Genomic DNA, 24,933 nt, shown 5'->3' with positions numbered 1-24,933 from the left:
TCTTACATCGTGTGTAGCCCTGAACGCATCAAGATATATGTAAAAGATTCCTGTATTAGAACAAAAAAAAGAAAAGATTCAGATTCAGACTACTTTAATAATCCCTGAAGGGCAATTCAGTTCACAGTTATCCTGACTTATTGAACATCCAAACAATTAGGGAACAAACAAATGCAAAACATTCATAGCAGCATATGACAGCCACATACACATTCACCTGTCAGTACCCATATAACAGCAACCGGGCAATAAGTTCAACAGTGAAATGACTAAGATGCTAAGAAAGAATAAAAACACAATACATAGCAAATCAGCTTAAGTCACTTCCGAGCGTTTCATGTTAGTTCATGTTACACAAAATGAGCTGAAAAGGCCAAGGAAATAGGACACAGAAAGAGTAAAATGGATCTTTCTATAAGAATCTTTTTTTTCTTTTAATGAAAAATATATATGAGAGCAAAAGGGGTAGTAAGGTGAAGCCCCAATGAACAAGGCCTCTTCACCACAACCAAAAACAAAACAACGAGAGAGCAATAAATGTGCTGACTCACCTCGGTGCTCTAAAATATTAAGGTGGGTAGCGCTGCCAATAAAACATGGTAAGTCAGAGTAGGTGATGTGAAACTAAACTTTACTGTATCACCGCTTCATCAAGTATTTACATAACTTCACCATACAAGTTAATGAAAGTCATGTGATATATCCTCCAAGTAAAACAATATTTTCTATTTCTCCTGGGCTGTCTACTCTTCCTCATACAATTTTTAGACTCGAGAGGGTGTCACAATTTCTCTAGTGCATTGTGTAACCTTATTCGTTCGTTTGCAGAGCCCTCCCCCAAAATAATTCTTCAGAGCTCCTCTCCCAGGAGAACCTGCTCTGATGTATCAAGGTAAAAGAGTCTGAGGAAGCATGGCGGTGTCTGAGGCAACTGGGCGATGACTCATAGAATTGAAGATGCTTAACAAGAACATGTGCAATTAGTACTAGGGGTGCAGTATGAAAACACAGAGAACCGCAGCTCTAATGAGAGCATCTAGGTCTAAAAAAACCTTAAAAACTCAAGCTGATGTAGAGGGAAGACAGAAATTGGCTGATGTTCTGAAAACAACATGCAGCAGGTAAGGTGAAAATCTATAAGGAATGCTTTTAACTTTCTTTTTTTTATCGGCAATGAAAACATTCATCTCTTTTAAGTGAACACAACAGAACGAATTTGAAAATATTGGCTCTTTCTTCTGTCTGTCTGTCTGTCTGTCTGTCTGTCTATCTATCTATCTATTACATACATGTTGAGTTAAATGACATTGGCATGAATATAGTACTCACTGGTGGATCTTGGTCTTCAGCAAACACAGTAGTGATGATTGTTCCTTTCTCTGCGTTGGGTGCCACCAGGCCCTTATACAGGTCTTGGGTAAAGACAGGGGAGAAGTCGTTCATGTCCTAAAAACACAAACAGAGACATCATTTGCTCAGTGCGGTACCAAATATGCACCAACTCTCCTATAGGTTAAGAGCCACCACAGAAACATCAGGATGGGTAGAGGCTAACTTATTGCTGGAGCGATAAGATTTGGCACTGAGGGGTTCAAATGTGTTTATGATTTCTTATTATTTTGCAGATGCATTGTGCAAAATGAAAGTCTAATAAGATAATAGAGCAGATTTTGGAGGTGCTGGTTTGTTTGATTTCAGTTAATACAACTTGCAGGGTCTTGTGGCTACAGAAAAATGTTCCCACTTCTGTAATTTACCATGTGACAGGCTTTGTCTATATCGGTAAAACTGTGCATCACAGCTGGGTCAACACTACAATATGCATTCATTGTAATTGGACCATTGGATATAAAAATAAAACTGAACAGTATTTTGTGTATATTAAAATACACAGCAGTTAAATGTATTTTTAAAAATTACTGCAGGTGATTTTTTTCTACGAGACAATTTTTTTTTCTGTTTCTTCACTGTAATGTTTGTGGTTCAATGTGCAGAAAGATGAGCAAGTTTCACATTTATCTGTCGTAGGGGGCTGCGCTCTCAAAAAAATCTGAGCTTAGGAGGGTTCGTCAGAAGCCGGAGCCAATCATAGTGTCTAACTTTTAAAACTGTAATGTGGAAAGCTGAAGCCTGACAATTGAAATCGAGTTATAGGAGAATATCTTATGAGTGACAGTATTTATATATGGCATGTATTCAATATGTACAGGAATGAGGTATCATTGTAATGATTTCTACTGAGCTCAATGTACTTTGAGAGAAAAAAAAAAGCAGGCTTAAACTATATCTGTGATTTTTTTTTTTTTTAAATAACCTATAAATGGAAGGGATCTTTAACATTCCTTACTTAACATACTTATCTGGCAGGCAAAGAGGCAAGTTTAATACAGTAAATCAGCTTACTGTATTCTGCGAATACGATTAAAGACTCTGATGTCCATTACAAAGACATTTCAATGTACGTATTTAACAGAAAAGATAAAAAGCCTTTGAAACTGTTGGAATATGCATTGAAATGATATGAGCTTAGCTGTACATCTCAAGGACATCTGAGTGGTTGGAACATTGGCATCTGCTCTGACTGCTGATGACATATGATTATGAGATGATAGGGGTTATATGGAGTACTGCTGTATAACATGGGGAATTAGCATAACAGAGCACACCGATGACTGTCAAAACCATCAATCAAAACCATGCTATGTATTGCTAAATACAGGCTTCATCACTCACTGAATAAAGTATAAAGCTCATTGTTCCCACACATCTGTATTATGGTATCAAGTTTTCTTCTTCTTCCAAAAAAACTGAAAGTCAGTTGCTGTCTTCTAATTTTTGCGTGTTGCATCAGATGACAGTTTACATTATAGCTGTGTTAGCTTAGCTTCGTTTTTAGACCGAAAGCATCACAGTAAAAAAAACAAAACAAAAAAACAGCAAACTTAGAGAACATGACATCACATAATAACATTGTATCTTAGTAAACCTCATAATCAAAGTCAGCTCTGTAAAAGAAACAGTGATTTTAGAAACAAATTCAATTCTTTTTAATTTACAGCTGTGTCCAGTTATGAAAACAACCACAATGCTTTTAGCTTTTATCACTTTGTCACTTTCTTTGATGCTAAAAGTTGTTTTTTAGCTGTTCTTATCCCATCACTGCACTTTGTGAAGCTTTGGTCAAAGACCCCTTGATGTTAGTTTTTAATGGGAGAACAGCAGAGTGACTCACTACGCCCTCTAGTGGTCATAAAAATCCGATGGTTCATCATGGTAAATATATTCAGTTCATATCATTGTAATAAAACAAACTGGTGTCTTTGGCATAACTTCATAGCTCTTTGTTTTAAACAGTAATGATATTTTAAAGTATTTTTTTAGAAATTGAAAGAAGAAATACAACATATCCTCCTGAGAACCCGGAAAGAGACAATTTTTAGCTTTTTTTTTTACATTAAACAATTGTCTTGATTGGAAACTGCATAATGCAACAGTTTTATTCTTATGTATGTATGTATGTATGTATGTATGTATGTATGTATGTATGTATGTATGTATTTATTTATTTATTTATTTATTTATCTATTTATTTTTTTAATGTAATGTCCTTTGCAATGGACAGAATTTTTTAAGTAAAACTGTCAAACTCTTGTCCCCTACAGAGGACAAAAATGCATTGCTGGGTCTCAGGAGGATATAGCCCTTAAGTCTAATTTTATCATGATGTATTTGGCAGATATTCAAGTGTTTTCTGTCTTGAACTACAACAAGCAAAAAAGAACCACAAATGTATGGAAAAAAAAATACTCTGAGGGAACATTAGGGTATAACAACCTCACAACCACGCATCATTAAGACAAAAACATAGAGCACATTGACTTCTTATCTTATCTCCTCACTATATGTTATATATACTTCCTTTAGGAGAGAAAAATGATTTTGTCGGTGAATCATGAACCTAGTGAGGAGGAAATACCATCACCACTTCTTTTAACAACCTTCTCCCTGTCAATAATACATAGCAGAGTTCTACAATAGCTTGGGCCTAGCAAGTAATGAATCCTTGTTAACAGGGTAACCCCAGCTTTGCTGAATGTGATTGAAAACTCAGTAAGCCCTTTTTTTTATACCTCTGAGGAATACCTTAGCTTCATACTGTAAGTGCAGAGGCCTGATCTTCCTTTCTCCTGATGTTTCTTTTTATTTTCCACTGTTTTGACTGAGCCATGGGTAACAGTATGTGTTCTATAAACTCCGTAGTGGAGGACAGCCTTGCTTTGATCTATACACAGGTTTAGAGTTACAGAGTAGAAAATCTATGTTCTAGCTCCTGCTTTCAACAACAAAGCCTGATTCTTATGCTCAGTGTGTTCTCAGGAAGTTGAGAGCAAAATGCACACACATGTATTCCATGTTTAAGACATGTATGTACTAATGTTAGCGGATGCACACTCTCACTTTCATCCACACATAGCTTCATATATTCACAGACAAGCACACAAACATACTATGTCCCTCTGTGAAATCAAAAAAAAATTGAGAGAATAATTTGGAAAACTCACTCAGAACAAGAAAACACACAGGACACTCAATCCATCACTGCAAAGCACCCAATGAAAGAGGCAACAACAAAACAATACAAGGGCAAATCAAGCACAAGTAACTTCAAATAACACTCTGAAGGTGTGATGTGTGGAGGGAAATGGAATCAGTCGAATCAGCTCCATCTCAATTCCCCAGGAAGCCTGTGTGAATCCATTAGGTTTATTCTAATCCATGTCTGTCATTTCAAGTAGCAGACACTGGTTTGATATCAGTTGCTCTGTAATACTTTATCCTATCAAACCATTCCTGGATGATAGCGCGAATACAGCAACAAAGCATGTCCTTATCAGAGGACAAACTCCCTCAAAGGGTTGGCAGACCATGCTAAGAACCTGCTTGAATAAGCTTAGACGTTTCCTCCCATTCAGAGTAATACTGAGAGCTTAATTCTACTTTTGACAGTCACTGGACGAACTGAATATGCTAAAATTTTGTACACGATCATGTGCAATGAGTGCACATACTTAGAGTGAAAGCACACACCTAGGCACACGCAAACACTTGTGCATGCACATGCATAGTATCACAACACAACACATCTAATCCTGTCATTTGGATTCAGCTGTTAATCTCTTGAAAGGTTGGAAAGGGAACACAAGCTCCTGAAAAACCTGACATAATTGCTGTCACAAAGCTAATGAGTCATTCAGATCTGGAATAGCTCTGGGTACAAGGTAGAAGCACCTATCCATCAATGCTCTTTGTCGTGTTGATGCTGCAAGGACAAGGAGGTCGGGGGCTACCAGCTGCTTTACACTAAACATATGCAGCTCGGGCACTGCATTGCCAAACACTGAATTTCACACCACAGCAGTAGTGCAAGGTAAATATTGTGCAGCATGCCTCTGATCCTCCTTTTTTGACTGTGGCTTAATGTAAGCTATTACCAGTGTAACACCCTGCTAATGATTTCATGTGTATTCCCCTGAGGATAAATAGAAAGAAGCTGTCAAAGGCTAGTCTTAGGAGAGCTCTTACCGTGATCCGAACTGTGACTGTAGCTACCCCCGGGGGTGTGACCCCACCTTGGTCAACAGCTTCCACCTGGAAAGTGATATTTGCTCCCATACCCATAGCTGCCAGGTCCTCAAAGTCCAGGGTCTGAAGGACAGCTAACTCCCCTGTGATGGGATTCAGAGAAAACAGCTGCCTGGCTGATTCAGTCATGATCCGATACGTGACATTGGAGAAGAGGTCTGCATCCACTGCCTGTGAGGGGGGAAAGGAGGAGTAGGAAAAAACATTAAGTGATAGAAATAAGACAATGAAGGAGATACTAGAAAAGTATATTGAATTAAAACCCTGCGTATAATAAGCTTTACCAAGTCTTGCATAAAGTAAGTACAATTTACAAAAGGAGTGCTTTGTTATTATTTTGACCCTATAATGCCTTAAGAGTCACAGTTCCAGAGAGAATAACTTTTGCATTTACTTTCCACCATGAAAAAAAAATAAAAAAAATCATTCTGTTCAGGTTTATACAAAAAAATATGTTCCATACCTTTGGATTAATATAAATACAGTTATGTTATGTTATGTTGTTATGTTATCTTGGCAATAATCTGATACTAATATTTCAATACATGATTCAGGAATAATTTGCATTAGAGATTATTAAAGACATTGTGTTGCAGTACTGTATTGCATTACTGCTGCTACTGTAAATAGACTGAGATATACACTTTATATTCTATTATAGTTTATAGCAATGTTTCCCAACCACTGTGCCACGGTGCGAAAAATCATCAGGCGTGCTGTGGAAGATTATCCACTTTCACCTGATTAGTACTGTAAGCGAGTGGCGTGATATAGATACGTATGACTGCGCACACCAATGATCCACTCTACAACAGTTTCCCTTTGCAAAGTGAAAGTGAACCAGCCCTGATGTGGTGTGTTCTGTTGATAAAGCCCCCCTCACTTGTGATGCGTGGATCAGTGGGTTAACCACAGAACCCGCAAATGGGGTTGGGGCCGGGGGATATGCCTCTATTATACTGTTATACGATGGACCTCAATCCGTCAGCCGCGGGGTCCATCCGCAACAATGTCATCCCCGCACCCCTGATGTGCTTGTGCTCCTTGGGAGAGTGTCCGGTGACTGCTGCCAAGGAGTTCTCCATTCTCACAAACAGAGCTATTTCAGTTCTGTTCCCTTTCTCCACAATCTATGTATATGAGGTGGGCTTTTCAAGCATGACTGTTATAAAGCCGAAAACAGAGAGAGACTCAGAGCTGCTGAGGAAGATCTTCGTGTGTGTCTTTCTTTAATTCCTGCAAGAATATCAACTTTGTGTTCAACTAAACAGGCTCAGGTTTCACACTGAGTAAGCAAATAGAGACTAGATTTGCATTATATTTCAGTAAATATACTTTTTGTGACATTTGTGTTTGGTGGTATGCCTTGTGGTTTTTCAATGTAAAATATGTGCCATGGCTCAAAAAGGTTGGAAAACACTGGTTTATAGTATTATATGAAGCATTGTTGAGGAGCCACAATGAGGTAGTTGTATATCATATTCCTTTTTTTTTTTTTTTGTTGACTTATTGCCTTCGATATTCTGGAATGTTCTGTGGTTTTTCTTTGCCTTTCATTCACCTTTGTATTTTGTTCTTACTTATGTTCTAAATAAAGTTCATTCATTCAGTTATTCTTTATACCACTTATTTATTCTTATTCTGTTTTTTAAAGCATGTTATTTAACAAGATGAGAGAGAAATGGTATCGCAATTCTCTATATGTCCTGTGCATTTAGTGAATTGACCATAAAAAAAAAATCTGTAAATCTTTGAATTTTGAATCTTTGAAGACATTAGCCAATGAACAGGTACGTGTGATTCACTGTTTTCGGTCATACACAAGATTAAAATAAATAAGTAAATAAATAAATCAATCCATTCTGGTATGAGCAGAAAGTTTTATTCTACCAAACTCAGCCACTTTTCCTTCAAAATTAACCTCCCTTCACTGTGTGAAAGGGATGTGTCACAGCACCAGTGTCACTCACACCTCTCAACCTCATCTTCAGACCCTGCTTCTCCCCCCACACCTCTTCTTTCATGCTTCTCTGGAAATAGACACTCACAATACGCCAGCAATTACTCACCCCTGTTCTCTGTATTTGCTAAGTATATAGTAAGTGCTCCTATGCTACATGCCTTAATAACCACATCCACTAACATCTGACCCTATAGCAGCTGCCTGAAACAGACCCTGTGATATGAAAAATGTGCTGGGTGTCATATTAACATGTAACAGAGAAAAAAAGATGAAAAATGATCCTCTACTAAAGCCTGGTTATGACATCAGGAGGAAAATCCAGCTTTAAGTCTCACTCGGTTTGAGTCAAAAAATGCCAAGAGAGCTGTCACGGACAAAAAGTTTCTCTCTGCTGACTGTGTAAAACTGCATGTTTCTGTCTGAGTAAATGTTTTCATCTGAAAGCATATGATATAAAATTGCCTACATTTCTGAAGTTGAAAGACGCTGTGTTAATATAAAGGCCGCTGAGAGCACACTTCCCTCCTGACATTCAGTGAAACAGTAGATGCACAGTAAAGCAGCACAAGCACGTACACGCATCTGCACACATACTTACAGTTAGGGTTAGGAAAATGGTTCCCACGGGGCTGTTTTCAGGTACATTCACAATGTAGGTTTGCTTGGAGAAGACTGGGCTATTGTCATCAATATCTATGACCTGGACTGAGACTGTCAAGGTGGTTCGACGTGGGTACACTGCTCCATCTGAGGCCTCCACTACAAGGTCATACTGACTCCTAAGCTCCCGGTCAAGAGGTACCCTGGTGTAGATGGTGCCATTGGTGCTGATTACGAACAAGTCTGGATGATTTACGATCCGGTACTGCACCTGGCCATTAGCTCCTGCGTCTGGATCCGTGGCCTGGGGAGACAAGAAACGTATGATTTTCTTTGGGAAGTCAGTAGAGAGATATGAGATGAAATATCTGAGGAGCTCACCCAAATAAAGTCCATGTAATTTAACCCCTGTTGATTTACTTAGGTTTAGGTCAGGGCTGTCAAACATACTGCTGAAGGGTCCAATCTGGCCCGTGGGATGAATTTGTGAAATGCAAAAATTACACTGAAGATATGAACAATTCATCATTTTAGCTCAGCGCCACATACAGCCGTATTTTGAACTCAAGTGGATCAGACCAGTACAAAACTATCATAATAACCTATAAATAATGACACTCCAAATTTTCCTCTTTGTTTTAGTGTAAAAAAAGTAAAATTACATGAAAATATTTACATTTACAAACTATCCTTTTGCTAAAAATGTGAATAACATGAACAACCTAAAATGTTTTAAGAGAAGTCAATGCAAATTTAACAATATTCTGCCTTTTACTACGTTTTGTGCATTTATAAATCCAGTGTAATCAATAAGTTACATATAAAAAATGTGTAAATATTAAATTGAGGCAGTACATTGTTAAAATTGCCCTAATTTCAGATTATTCAGATTTTTTAAAGGATAGTTCGTAGAAGTAAACATTTTCATAGTGTTATTGTATTATTTCACTATTATTATTTTACTGGTCTGGCCCACTGGAAATTATATTGGGCTGTATGTGACCCCTGAACTAAAATGAGTTTGACACCACTGGTTTAGGTTAACAGATGTGTTATGATGACAGTTGTGGCTGAATAATTGACTGAAAATGCTTAAATGCGGCCAAGCTTCTGAAGACACCAGTGAACTACAATGACCATAATTCAACAGCAACAGCGTACATCCACTGTGTATCTGTGCCAAAGCTAAATGTATGAAATATGGCTAAATAAATGTGATGAAGGTACAATAGTCAGCCAATTAGCCATTAGATTATACTACACTGACATATTTAATGGTAAAAAATTGTTTGCCTCTAGGGAGGCTAAATGAAATGTCAATAACAAGTCGTCAATAAAACCCATTTCCTCTCGTACCACTGAGATAAATCAGCCGATACACAATATAAAAGCAATTTATTTTAAAGGTGGAATGCAGTGTTATTTTCCTTCAGGCAGACGTCACATGATCCAACAGCTTGGCTTTCTCTTGACACCTTGAATATTTACAGTAGCTTCACACACAAACCTGTGGAAGCCAAGATGAACAGCTAACTTATGTGATTTCTTGCTTTTCACACAGAAATCAGTCCAAAAACTTAAATCATTAGGCATCTCAAAAGGCAAAAAGTGATTTAATTTGTGTTCTACCTCATTAAATTGACTGCACACTAAATTACCACTCAATTGTTTATTTAGTCAAAAATTGTAGGGATGCACCGATACCACTTTTTTTTCCAGACCAGGTACAATTGCAAGTACATACATTTGATTACTTGCCAGTACCGAGTACCGATATAAGTACTTAGAAATACAATTGCAGTTCTTAGTAACTTTTGCAAATGTGCTTTATTGTCATTGTCATTAATCTGACTGTAACAAAGTGCTGCTACTGACATTTAATGTGTTGGAATGAGCGTTTCTTAATCAATCCACCAGAGGGCACTGCTCGTAATTAAGCCTACTCGCCAAATACCACAAAGAAGAGTAAAGTTTTTTGAGAAGAAGAAGGAAGTCAGTAATAACAAACACGGTGATGACAGAGGAGGTAATATTAATGTGGATGCTAATGTTTATATTGATGAGGGTAGTTGTCGTAAATATGTCAGTAGTTTTTCACTAACTCACACAGTCGCTCTTTGGAAATATCTGCTACCTCCATGGTTCCCAGTAGTACTGCTTCTCCGTCTGGGTATGCACAGAGCCTCATAAGATAATATGATGATCTTAATATGGCTCTGAGTACGCATCTGCTAGCTCCCGGAAAACGGACAGAATTACGTGTGGAATGTACGCAGAGGATGGACAGTACACTCCATCTGTATCCATCTGTGTCTTTAACATAACTTTCAGTCACCATTACTTTTGTCACCGTTGTTTATTTTGAAAAATCTCCACACTGCTGACATTACTCCTCCGCCGTGTACCTGCTGCACTATGAGGTGAATGTCACACTGCCGTCAAGTGGTACCGGTGTGTTTGTAGCAGAGCACTTTTACGAGTACAAGTATTACTACACACACTCAGTATTAGACCGATACCCGACACTGGTATCGGTATCGGTGCATCCCTAAAAAATTGTAAAATAAAAAACAAGATATGGGTGTGTTCATCCATCAAAAAATAAATTGGATGCTTGTGAATATAAGAAGTCATAATACCAGTAGATATAAGCATGTGCACTACGTGTAGTGGCAGAGTAGTCTCTAAGGCAATGGTAATTCTTTCATCGTAAATTAAAGACGGAGACAGTGGGGAGCTATAAAGTAAGAAGGGCAGAAAAAAAAAAACGGAGGATCAAGCCATATTTCATCCGTTTGGCAATAACTCCCCCACATCAGTGCGAGAAAGGCCATGGTAGCACAAAGAGCAAAAATGACACCGATGCCAAACAGCGGAAGAGGAGGATGCACATGTTGTTGCTAAAGCATGAGTCTGATTTGTTTTACATGGAGTTCTTCACAAATATTCAGAGCCAAGGCAAAAAATTGGACCTCAGCATCAAGTCTTTGCACAACAGAGGGAAGTGCATTATGTCAGTATGTGCTTACGGATCACTTCTTCTCTGCAGCAATTACATAACACAATTTCCTTTAGCTGTTTGCCTGGAAAGAGGTGTAATCCAATTATAAACACAAACATTTTTTTTTTTTTTTTTTTTAGAACTGTCTAGCATCTCGATGAAATGAATATTACAGATTAACAGCAGGGGAGGCCAGTCTGCAGGTCAGGTCCCACAAGACCTGTAGCAGCTGTTCTTTTTACCAAGGAGGTGGATGGGCATGGGAGCAATGTCGCAATCACTGGCTTTCATTCAGACTGCAGCTGATGTCCGGACCTCACTCACAGAGCTTTTATGAGCCTCTCAGCCTGAGCTTTCAGCAACAAGAAGTCATAAATCACTTGGCGATATTAACTGGCAAAATCTTTAGATTATGAGCTAGTGGGTAGGTTTAATATACATATATAGTACGAGTCGTAAAACAAAGAAAAAAAAACCTTGCAGGGGTGGTTTCTGCACAATAGCAGCCTGAGCAGGTGTATAAACCCACACAGGCCTCTAATCCTCTCATACATTTTACCTGCCACTGTGCTACAGACCATAAGCAAGTAGTATTTATTTATTTGACATATAAAGCAGAAACATAATCACCTTGTTTTCAATTATTAATGTTGAAACCTAAAATATGCTGTTACTGAATAAAGTAAGAATTGGCCATTTACTATACTGCAGATAGAATCATATTTGCTACATCTCGGTACAGACCCACAGAAGCACTGATTAAACTTCTTTATTCAAGTAAAAGTAAAAGCTGCACCATGTGCTGAGGGGGGGGTCTACATTTGTTCTCATTACCCAGTTTTACACAGAGATCCTGGAAAAAAGGCGAGATGGTGATCCCACCTTTTTTACACCATTGACTGATTTCCTCAGCCAAGCCAAAGGAGTGACAGAGGCGAGACAGGCTGGACTTTTACACAGTGGAGCCTCCCTTCCGGAATCAAACGGCGATGACGCAGCACTCATTTTTAAATCCCCCCAGTGAGGGAGAGACAAACATATGGAGGCACAGGCATGGATTCTGTGGTCCGCCGCTGTCGGCTTCGTGCCCCAGGTAAAAATTGCATGTAGCCACAGAATCATGCCAGAGCCTCCATATGCACTAGGGGTCGCCGTCATCAAAACGTCACACATTGGTTGCAGAACCAGAGGTGTTCCTTTTACATAGCGTTTTCCAGAATCATGATCCCACCTGCTCTGTTACTACCTCCAGAGGCGTTACAAAGCCGTGATAAAGGTGGGAACAAATGATCCCACCATTTCGTTTACACAGATGTTATTCTGGAATAAAGGTGAAGCATTCCCACAACAGAAGTCCTGTGTAAAAGGGGCTATTGTTTCTGTGCAAAGCTAACTAAACCTTACATCATTGACGTCAGTATTAGTTCTTCTGGTTTTGGACAGCTAATTAAAAAAATATCCCCTTTTTTCCACAGTTAAGTCTCCATCTCCCATTTGTTTGGTCATGTCACGTGTTTTATGTTCTTTAATAGTTCCGTATCATAAGCACTGCTCTATACATCATAGGGTCATCTGTTCAATGTGTTAACATCTCATCACAGATTGAAATCAACCTTGATGTTAATAGGGCGCTGCTCTATGATGCGATATAAAAAATAATCAGTAATCACCCTAGAATGCATTAAAAGCATTCGAACAAAGCTGTTTTGAAACGAAAGTGAAGAGATTTGTGTTAAACTATAAAAAGTCCCCAAAAAATGAATACTCAAATAAAATCTGGTTCCAACCTCTGCAACCTGAGTTGTACAAACCTACAAACAGTTACAAAGCATCACAAGAATCACAGGCTTTTGCCACAAACACATGGAAGTGTCTGCATGTTTATAATGTAAATTACAGCATTACTTTGCTTGCACACATTTACTGTGTAGCCCATTGGCTTAAAACGTTAAGCACACTTGATCATGCAATCTGCGACATCATACGACATCATACAGCAGCTTTTCTAATTAGGGACAATTTCACAAGAAGCTTTGACGCTGTGGCTGACAGAAAATGCTAATTTATTTGTCCCCTGGTCATCTGCATCCTCAGATTATAGCCCCCCGCTGACAGCAAACAGTGTGAGGCTGGAGGGTACGGGATTTGTTTGTCACTGAACAAATAACTCAATTAATACTACCTGCAAGGTTGTCAATTTTGATAACCTAGTAAATCGTCTCCAGTGCGTTTGTGAGAGTAAAATAAGAACAGGTGGGAATCAGTTCAAATTAAAATGTAACAGTAATCCAACATGCTTTAGGGCATTAAGATACTTAATAGCATTATGCTTTTGCACTGCAGTCATCTTCACTGTTAGCATCGCTTTAAGCTGTGTAGCTGCCAGCGTTATGACTCTTTACCTGTATCTACTTTCAGTGCAGTATAGGAAAAAGCAAATAAAGCAAAATAAAGCAAACAAACAAAAAGCTTTATTTTACAGGAGTTAGATAAGTTAAATAAGAAATTATAAAGCCAGCCAAAATAACTTTTACAGTTCAAACATTATGTGTCCAATCTATTCTTTTTACTGTTACTCTGCTTTCTTTGCATGACTGAGGGCTGTAGGCTTCTGTTTTCATCGGACAGCAGTTACTCGTAAACACTGACTTGTAACGGACGTGCACTCGCACACAAAGCTCCTGGAATCATCACATCACAAGACAAAATCCAGGCCTGCGGAAAAGAGAGCTAACAGTTACAAAACATTTGCCAGCCTATCAGGAGAGGTGATGTAACACAGAGTAATATGCTGTATGTTAAGTGACGCTGTGGCTCAAAAACTTTTGAGCTTCCCATTTTCTTTCTGTTCTCACTCTGTGGAGACTTGGAAGATATCAATGCCAGGTGTTTCTCCAGGTTTAGAAATCTGACAGATCTGAGCAGTGCTGTCTTACTCCCTTGCACACATTTGTCAGTTTTACCTTACAACAACTCTGTCTGAGGTTATGAAATTATTACCCCGCCCTCTGAAGGGGAGGCAAGGGGTATTGTTTTTGGTTCAGTTTGTTTGTTTGTTAACACTCTAGCAACAAAACTATTTATTTAATTCAAACCAAATTAGGTTTATAGGTCGCAAGTGACCCAGAATAAATCCAATTACATTTTGGGAAAAGTAGGTCAAAGTTCAAAATCTTAATGAATTTTTAACATCTTTTTTTTTTTTTTAGCCCATTTACTTATAAAGGGCAAACTTTCAAATGCCTCCAGCAGCAAAACTTTTGGGTGAATTTATACCAAATTGAGTTTTTAGATTGCCAGCGATCCAGAAAAGATGTGGTCATATTTTGGGGAAAGTAGGTCAAAGTTCAATTTTTTTTTTAAGAATTTTTTCGATCTTATCTTAAAATGGGTGAAATTTCAAATGTCTATAAAAACATCAATTTTGTTTCATTTACTTCAAAATTAGCACACATATAGAGGCAATTGGTATGCTGACATCACAATATGCATAGACATGATGTAAAACAGCTGAATCGATGCCAAAATAAGCTACAATATATGTGAGGGGCGGGGTTTGTTGTGCCTGGAACCACTTGTTTTACATGTTTTCTCTACTATTAAATGTTAACATATATAGAATACAGAAACAAACAGTTCAAACTGATTAAGCTATATTAAAAAAAAAACATTATATCCCTCTAACCTGCTTGGACCTTTGACATCTGTAAAGATTTAATATTATAAGGGTCAGTAATCTTGCACACTGGCACATAAATTTCCAAAAAACAGTGTAAAATGCACAATAATGAAGTTAACAGAACAATGAAGGGTATCTATCTCCTCCTACTTATGTTTTTCTCCTTTAAATCTAAGTAAACTCAGTCAAACGCAATAACCATCATGGTTTTTGTACTTTTCTAAGATACTGCACTTGAGGATATGGGCTCTCACTAATGTGCAAATAGTAGGTCATATATTAGAAAACAGGCTGCATTTTACTATACAATATACTTGTCTTCATATCTGAAAACTGTGTTAAACTTTCCAATTATGTTTATATTTACCTAAACAATTTGGCGCGTCTGCTTTAATTAATGAAGTCTAATTCCGATTAACAGGAGTTGAGCTTTTAATAGCAACTTTAACAAAGACGTAAATGAGGTTTTGCATTAACGGCACAACAGCAATAATGACAACAATTATCTAAAATAAAGGAAAGGTGAAGGAGAAATTTTACATACTTCACAAAAATAAAAGCTGAGGGGTACTTAGTTGATGAAATCTACTAAAAATATGATACATATAAAAAGAATCAACACTTGAAAGTGCCTCAAGTTAATAAATGGAACTTACAACATGAAGTTTCCAGCTGTGTGCAGTACAGTAAATAAATGCAGCTTCACTACATTTGGTTCTGACTCGAGGCGCTATCTGACTGCCTCTTAAAGATCTGAGGGACCTACTGGGTTGATGATCTTCAAGCATGCCAGAGATGTATTATGGCCCCGAGCCATGGAGTGATTTCTAAACTAAAAGCAGGACATTACTGTAGGAGCTAGGTTTTCAGCACAGGGGGTTACACTGTAATTCTAACTCTTGCTATACTGTAAGCTAATAATTTGAAACCACTGCTGTATAAAATAATAAAATTTTAGGATGGCTCACAGTGCAGGCAGGTATCCAGGTGTGTACACTGGTCAACAGCCCTCGAGGAATGAATGCATATTTTTGTCTGTTTTTTATCTTGAAATCCTAACTTCTCTTAATTAGCCTTCATTTATTCAGCAGACAGATCAGTTTGCATATTGTTCACATTTGATTAGTCACGCTTGACAGAGATGCATGTTTACTTGATTGAAACCATTTTCAATGTATGTTTAACAGCCTGTGAGATCTACACAGCAGCCTAAGTCTGAAAATAAACCTTAACATGACACATAAATAGATAAAGGTAGCAACAAAATAATTGCATTGTGAGATACTAAAATTGCCCATTATACAGTCCTACCAGAAAAATGTGGGCAAAAATCCTTGATTATACAGGGTGTCCCGTAAGTCTCCATACATAGGAGACGTAATACATTCCATACATATATGGTTCTAACATGTATTTCTTTATATTTCTTCTTTATAGTTCTTCAGCAGTGGAGGACACGCATTGAAATGTGTTCCTGACAAAATGGCAGTCATATAGGCCATATTATATAAATAAAAATGGTTTATGTCAAGAAACGTTTATTTTTCCTATGTATGGAGACTTATGGGACACCCTGTACAATGGAATATGAAGGTTTTGTATGTGATTTTATGCAGTGAAATTGCGTGAATTTGCAAAAAAAAAAAAAAAAAAAGTGAAAAGTTGAGAAAATAGGTGGGAACTGGAAAAATGTGTTTCAAACTGATTCTCCTCCCACACCCTGTCCTAACTAGGCTACTACTAAATGAAAAATGTCTAATTACACCCTATGATAAATAAACATCCAAGAAGTAAGCATACACTACATCCCAGAAAGTGCTGGTTATGTTTTAGTTCTTTATTTTCTGAGCATGGCTCAAACATTCCTGAGTCACAAGTGTCAAAAATAAAACTAGAAGCACTCAGAGAGCGCAGACCTCCGCCAAGGCTGATCAGTGCCCCCCCCCCCCCCCCCCCCCCCATCACCACCAACATTTAATCATTTCTTCCTCATCCCATTTCCAACAAACCCTGAAAATTTCATCCAAATCTGTCCATAACTTTTTGAGTTATGTTGCACACTAACAATCAGTGGCCCCCCCCATGGGCCCCCCCACCCCTGATCACCACCAAAATTTAATCATTTCTTCCTTATCCCATTTCCAACAAACCCTGAAAATTTCATCCAAATCTGTCCATAACTTTTTGAGTTATGTTGCACACTAACGGACAGACAAACAAACAAACAGACAGACAAACAAACAAACCCTGGCAAAAACATAACCTCCTTGGCGGAGGTAATAATTGCTTCCTGCTTCACAAAGATGACGTAGAACAGGCTGTCTGTTTCAATGCAATTACAGCCTTTATATTCATATAACATTATTATCGCTGCAGCAGAAACCATTTTCAAATGTTTCACACTGCAAAAGTGGCTCCAGCGGCAATTTTCTGTCATGTTCCCTTGCACAGTTGCATGGGGTGTAAACAGCATGTTGCTGCTTTCCTGTAGGATATCAGGTACTGGTTTGCTGTCATTTGTAGATATTTATGTCGGAAATGAGCTGCATTTTCTACCATCTTGCAGGATTTTTTCTGAGGCTCGCAGTTACTTTACCCTCTGTGGAAGCGTGACCCAATGATGTTCCGTGTCACATATTACATCACTACCAAGTTAAGTCAAGTTACAATGCAATATTTTTTTAACTTTATGTGGAAAAATGCGGGGATTTTGAATTCATGAGCCATGTATACTTCACATATTTTGCACAGAAATAGCTATTATTGTGGTGAAAATGCATCCTACTGGAAAAATGCGGACCCCGCATACTGTGCACTATTTACTTGATTATGCATTAAATTACACAATTGGATAATCGCCTGTTTCTGGAGGGACTGATTATACTAACTAATTTGTTGCCACAATACAGAAAATGGCCTGCAAAGACTGGATGTATTTCATGTCAGAGTAGAAATGGAGCCTCTGTCCATTCCTGATCAGCTACAAACAGGCTGAGCTGTGCTTGTGCATGGAGAGGAGGATTGTGTTGAGCTAAGTACTTTCTTTTCTTTTCTCTCAGAGAGGAATAGCCTCAGTTGAAGTTGGTGAGGAGCCAAGTGAGAAAACCTTCTGAGGTAGGACAGAGGGAGAGAGCTGATGTGGTGGGCTTCATTCCAATCTACCGTAGCTGCTGGCTGCATTTTGGAAGAAATACTAAGGATTTGGACTTCGGCTTTAGAGTGAAACTAGGGGTAGCTTCACCTCACACATACACCAAACTGTGTACTTTTGTCTTTTTACACTTCACAAACTAGTAATGTCCTGATCTGGATTTTTTTGCTTCCGATCTGATTTTTTTTAGGGTTAGTTTTGCCGATATCAATCTGATACTGATCCGATACCGACTTTTAACAATAAAATTTTGATTTAAATTTGGAGTCATTATTTATAGGTTATTATGCTATTATTTTACTTGAGATCACAATTGGGCTGAATGTGGAACCTGAACTAAAACAAGTATGACACCTTTGACTCTTAATAACTTTAGTATAATTTTTGCACTTTCCAAATTCCTACTGTGGGACAAATTAGAACCTTTGGCAGGCCGTTTTGGCCGTATGTTTGCCACTGCTGTAGCCGGTCTGTGGACAGGTCCGTCCAGGTATTATATGGGGGCACGTTTTGCGCCATATGTTAGTGATGTGCACATCAGCAGGTTACTCGCAGGTTGGGTTGGGGCGGGTCAAAAGAATGTCACTTTATTTGTGGGGCGGGTTGGGGCAGGTGAAATAATTCCACAAAGACCCGCGGGTTGAAAAAAACCCGACTTGTGCATCACGTTAAAGTGAAAGTGAAACCTATAGACATTTTACTAATTCCTCTAAGTCTCCCACTGTTGTGCAGCTAATTTTCCTTTCCCCTACCTTCAGAAACTTTAATTTGAGGGAGGAGGATGTGTGTTTACCCCTGCCCCAGAACAGTGTCTGGATCGTCCCAATCTTGTGACTAAATCCGATCCAATCTTCTAAAAAATGCCGGCTCGGCAGCCGATACCAATCTGTAGATTGGACCGGGACATCCCTAACACAAACTCCTCATATGTTTCTACCATGTACGGGTGATCTGCTAACTTTGCCAACACGTCAAAAATCGACTTCAAACCTATAAAGCAAACAAATACATACATTTATTATGAGGCTGTTAGAAGGACAGAACAAGAAATTAAAGCAGCATGGAAACAGGTTTTTGTAGTAAAAAGTAGAGCCAGCACACAGTGGTTGAATTTACTGTTGTCATCGGCAACTGTGGGACCCAGAGACAATGTTCAAACTCTACTTTGTTACTAATGATACTAGTCACATAAATCTAAATAAAGTAAAGAAGAGTTTTGAAACAGTAAAACTGCTATGCAAAGTAATGACTTTTAAAGAAATGCCAAAGGTCACAACACTGCAGTCTCCAAATGTCTTTAGAAAAAAGGAATTTGGTGAAAAAGTCTAAAGGTAAATTCAGAGAGCTGTTTGAAACACAAATGAAAGCAGTAAAAATAGACCACAAAGTTTTATTGCCTGTTCGGCTACTTTGTAAACAAGTGGAGTAAGTGCATATTCGTGGAGGGCGTATCTGAACATCATCTATGATTAATCCACTGACAATCATCAGGCCAATTAATCTACAACAGTAATTAGGAGAGTCTTGTTGCTCAGTGGAGCTGAACAGAGTCAGTCAACAGGGATGTGCTTTGGTTTGACAAATATGTCCAACAAGATCAACTGTGTTGTAAAATATCAGGTAATTTTAACTGGACAATAGCAGTGAGAATTATGAGGCTGGTTCAGTTAGTGAGTAACATGAAGGTACAAAAAAGCAAAAAGAAGAGTTTATATGAAACTGTAATTACAACATAGAAACACTACACTTACTGTGACTTGTCCCACAAAAAGATTAGCTGCTTCTTCCCGGACGGTAAAGTTTGTGAACATTGTGGGGTCAAACTCTGGGTCATTGTCGTTGACATCGGTGACCACGATGTTCACCGTAGTTGTGGATGTCTGGGAAAAAAAAAAAAAAAAAAAAAAAAAAGAGCACATTAACAGTGTAACAAGAACAGTATGGTCAATAAGATGCATACACTGGTCTTTATCATAATCTATTCCTGCAGTTTTCTCAATTACTTGCAATCTACAATTAATAATAGATGTTTTAGTAACGGATAAGTGCATTATAGGGTTACATCAACCTTAACCTTTGACCTTTCAACACCTATATCTAATCACTTTATCCTTTAGTCGTTCAAGGCGTTCCTGAGATGGACAGAAAAGAAGTAATGGGAACCTTGAATTTTAACTTCTCCCCATCAAAATCTGTCCCTCAGTCCATCCTTCAGTCTAAATCAAACGCAATAAACATATGGCCCAGGGGCAAAAACCGGCCCGCCAAAGGCTCCAACCCAGCCTGTGGGATGAACTGGTGCCCACCTTACTGTCAGAAGGTGTGTTAATCAGAAAACTAGAAGCACTCAGAGAGCGCAGACCTCCGCCAAGGCTGATCAGTGGCCCCACCCCCGTGGGCCCCCCACCCCCGATCACCACCAAAATTTAATCATTTCTTCCTTATCCCATTTCCAACAAACCCTGAAAATTTCATCAAAATCTGTCCATAACTTTTTGAGTTATGTTGCACACTAACAGACAGACAAACAAACCCTGGCAAAAACATAACTTCCTTGGCGGAGGTAATTAGTTTGGATTTAGTTGATAAATCTAACGCTAACCCTGACCATTTTCTGACTAATGGGCCTTCTGACAATAGGGCGCTTCCCGGATGAACTTTGTAAAATTCAAGAATTATCCTGAAAATATTAATAATTTTGGTTCAGGTTCCACATTCAGCCCAATTCAATCTCAAGTGGGTCAGACTGGTGAAATATTATCATAATGACCAGTAAATAATGACAACAGCAAAATTTTCTCTTTGTTTTGGTGTAGAAAAAAGTATAATTAAATGAAAAGGTTTACATCTATAAACTATCTTTTAAAAAAATGTGAAGAACCTGAAAAAATATACATAATCTGAAATGTTTTAAGAGAAGTGCAATTTTAACAATATGAACTGTCGTTACTGTTGCTAGAAGTTTTGTGTATTTGTAGATATGTAAGTTGTAATGCACATGTGTAAATGATAAACGAAGACCGAATACTGTTAAAATTGCTCTTGTTTTTTTCTTAATACATTTCAGTTTTTTCATGGTTGTTCATGCTAAAGGATTGTTTGTAAATGTAAACATTTTCAAGTCATTTTGCTTTTTTCACTCTAAACACAGAGAAAAGTTTGGAGTTGACATTATTCATATATTATTGAGGCATTATTTTACTGATCTGGTCCACTTCAGATCATATTGGGAGAATGTGGCCCCTGAACTAATATGAGTTTGACACCCCTGGTCTAAACGAACATTTGTATCATTTGTATCACCTAAATATACATTTGTACCATATTTGTATCTCTAAATGTAGAGATAAGTGGACACATTTATAAAGACCACCAGCAAACCATCTTTTACATCAGGGGTGTCAAACTCATTTTATTTCAGGGTCCACATTTAGCGCAATATGATCTGAAGGGGGCCGGACCAGTCAAATAATATCTAAAAAATGTAAATTCCAAACTTTTCACTATGTTATAGAGTGAAAGAAATCAAGAGCATTCTTACATCTACAAACTATCCTTTAAAAAAATATGAATAACATGAACAACCATGAACAAATTGAAATTTATAAAAAAAAAAAAAAAAAGTACAATTTTAACAATATTATGCCTCAGTTTATCATTTACACATGTTCATTACAACTTGAGATCACAGTGGATCTACAAATACACAAAACATTTAGTAACACACATAATATTATAAAAATGTAGTAACACAATATTATAACAACAGCTCTTACTTCTCTAAGGACATTTCAGGTTGTTCATATTCAGGTTATTCACATTTCATATTTTCAACTAATTTTACTTTTTTTTTAAAACGCTAAAACAAAGAGACAAAATTGAATTGTCATTATTTCTGTGTTATTATGATACTATTTTACTGATCTGGCCCATTTGAGATTAAACTGGGCTGAATTTGGCTCCTGAACTAAAACAATTGTTAATGTCTTCAATGAAATGTTTGCATTTCACAAATTCATCCCATGGGAAGATTAGACCCTTTAGCAGGCTGGTTTTGGCCCACGGGATAGGAGGAGTTTCTATGCAAAGTATACACACTACACATTTTGGTGATAATATATGTTGAACTGCAAAAATATGTATTCATTTCTACGAATATTGTCAGTTACTTTGTCACTACTCTTTTAAAACCAGTTGTGGCCATTATATGCTATACAAACTATGTTAAAATCAGACACTGTGTGCCATCTGTCTTTTATGGTCAGGGTTATGATTTTACACACCTCATGGGGCGAGGAAAATTCCTAGCGGCCCCATTAAAAGTGCTCACTCATTTGGAGGGCCACTGGTAACCTCCAGCAATGACATCATACACACACACACACACACACCTCTAACACCCGTATTAATCAACAGAGAAAATGACTAAATAAGCGTTATCTATACAATATTCTAGGAGCATTGAGATGACGCCGTATGCAAATAGTGCTTCAAGCTGTTTCCTTTGGGGGAGGAGGAGGTGTTGTGGATTGTGGGAGGAGTTGGCCCTTGTAAGAAAAATGCTTCCCAGAAGAGAGATGTTTGAAGTTGGCCTGGCAGATGAAACATGTCATAGAGGAAACGACCTAGTTAATGTCACCTTCATCTCACCGTCCTTTGGGAATGTCTTCAGTCATGTACTTCCCGTTGTTCTAGCTTGTTATATGCAGATAATAAGTTCTTTCATGTGAGAACTGACATTGCACCCCGTGGTGAAAACCAACACAACTGATGCCTCTTTTGTTCTTTCTTTACCAAAACTGGGATACACAAGGACTCAGCAAATCATCACTGGTGTTTATGGATTTTTTTTCTCTTTTCCATTTCGGAGAAGATAGGCGGCCAATTACTGCTTCCATCCTGGCGTGGGTGTTCCTATGAAAGCCAGAAATCCTACCTCCGTGTCCATGAGTGTGATTAATGAGCTGCTATTATTTATTTAACACAAAAAACGACAGAGCTCTATGATGTCTCCTTGTCTGCCCTTAGTGTCCAGAGTTAGTTGATAGTGCTACTCCTTTCAAGTGACAACTCTTACAAGGAGCCACGTTGCAGCGGCTGATATGATCTGCCTGTTAGGAGTCATGTTTTGAGCCTCTGAGGGCAACAAAAGCAGTTTCATCCAGTGCCCCAAGGTGACGGTTTATCCTCTTAAGCATGCTTTCAGTTCAGATTATAGCTTGCATTGTTGAGAATACAAATCTGGAAATGGTAACACATTTGAGGAAGACTTCCTGGTTCATCCATCAAAGCAGTTTTAATTTTAAGTACAGTATGAATTTTTCATGTACTGCCACACCATGGGTCCAGTAAGCAGCAAAAGACTCAACGCTGCTATAGCTACAAAGTGCTGTGCAGAGTTTACAAAGAGGGGACCCCTAGTGACATTACTAATGGTCATAACTTCATAAAATAACTACTCGCATTACATTAAAGGTCTCTAACATTACATTTGATGCTGTTGCTTCAGTAAGCCATCTGTATGAAGCCAGGGTTACAGAGGCACCATATTACCTTAACTAGTACAGCACCACATATAAGTCTAAGTCCAATGACCTGGCAGTTTAATGCATACTGCATACTGTAAACCCCTCTCATCCATTCTCTATTGTAATAAAGACAAAAAATGCCCCAAAAAATATTAAAGATTTATGTTTTCTTTACAATGTATTGGTCTGCTTAGTTTTGTTTTCACAGTTTTAGTGGAATAATACAACCTACTACTATTGCTTATATACTGTATATACTGCATCCCCCTTTATAGACAGCCTGTTTGTGATACCAGCAGGTTTTAATTTCATAGGGAAAACCAGCCTCTGGATTTTACCCATTCGAATACACACACAAAATTTAGCATTAGTACACTGGGAGCAGGGAGGGCTATGGACGACACTCAGGGACCAACTCCAGATCTTCATCAGTACCTCGGTTAAAAGCACTGACAGGAAAATTAACCTGAACACAGAACCTCTTGCTTCTTACTAGAGCTGCACAATATATTGTTTGAGCATCGGCATTGTGGTGTACGTGTGTGCAATAGTCACATCGCAGGTCCTGCAGTGTAGGAAGCAAATGAACTCAACATGTCCTCATCTAATTTCAACCTGAGTATCTGACACACACTACGCACAGCGATCCACCAATCACAGTCCTTCTTAATCAGTTTGCCGAAGCAGACCACGCCCCTGCTAATGGAGGGAGTCGCTGGTAACAACATTGAAAAATGAGCAATGAACAAGAAAAAAAATCACCACAAAGGAAGACTTGGTGTCAAAAAGAAACACAACGTCAGTTATCTGGAATTATTTCAGCTACAAGAGGGATGATATTAAAACATGTGTTCTGTGTTGACAGTGCCTTGCAATTGTTGCCACAACGAGAAGTAACACAACTAATTTGTTTGACCATTTACGTCGGCACCATACAGTTATTATATCCTCCCAAGTATTTTTTTTATATTGCAATATATATTGCAGAGTTAAAAAAATTGCAATGTCAGTTTTTTTCAAATATCGTGCAGCTCTACTTCTCACTGTGAGATAGAAGTCCTAACCCCTACCCCACCCCTGTCCATTAGTTTTACTTTTTAATTTTTCTCAATAATCGCCAGTGGCCAAAAACTTTGAACTATTCAAAGACTACACAACACGATACATGAACCAAACAATGATTCTGACTGACACTACCTCTGCTGGCCAGACCAGTCTGTGTTCCATATCATGGACTCGGGTGGGGGGGGGGGGGGTTACACTTGTCAGTATTTCAATAAGTCCAAACCAAACAAGGTAGAAGTAAAAATGCCCTGGGTTATTGCTGAGATGATCTGAATTCAGCCATCATCACCTTACAGCAGCAGA

At 38.2% G+C, this 24,933-nt stretch overlaps 1 protein-coding gene across 3 annotated transcripts in view; it reads right to left on the bottom strand.

The window, feature by feature from the left end:
• The window catches only part of LOC115434336 (protocadherin-15-like), a 348,357-nt gene that overhangs the window by 76,871 nt on the left and 246,553 nt on the right, over window positions 1–24,933 (bottom strand). For all 3 annotated transcript variants that reach the window (XM_030156230.1, XM_030156229.1, XM_030156231.1), the window contains 4 exons: window positions 19,789–19,917; window positions 8,205–8,510; window positions 5,584–5,814; window positions 1,330–1,446 (listed from right to left, as the gene is read on the bottom strand). In XM_030156230.1, coding sequence (XP_030012090.1) covers window positions 1,330–1,446; window positions 5,584–5,814; window positions 8,205–8,510; window positions 19,789–19,917 — 783 coding nt within the window. The remainder of the gene's footprint in view (window positions 1–1,329; window positions 1,447–5,583; window positions 5,815–8,204; window positions 8,511–19,788; window positions 19,918–24,933) is intronic.

Source organism: Sphaeramia orbicularis, chromosome 15, assembly GCF_902148855.1.
Source record: "Sphaeramia orbicularis chromosome 15, fSphaOr1.1, whole genome shotgun sequence".
NCBI lineage: Eukaryota > Metazoa > Chordata > Actinopteri > Kurtiformes > Apogonidae > Sphaeramia > Sphaeramia orbicularis.
This window is presented reverse-complemented; position numbering and strand designations above follow the sequence as displayed.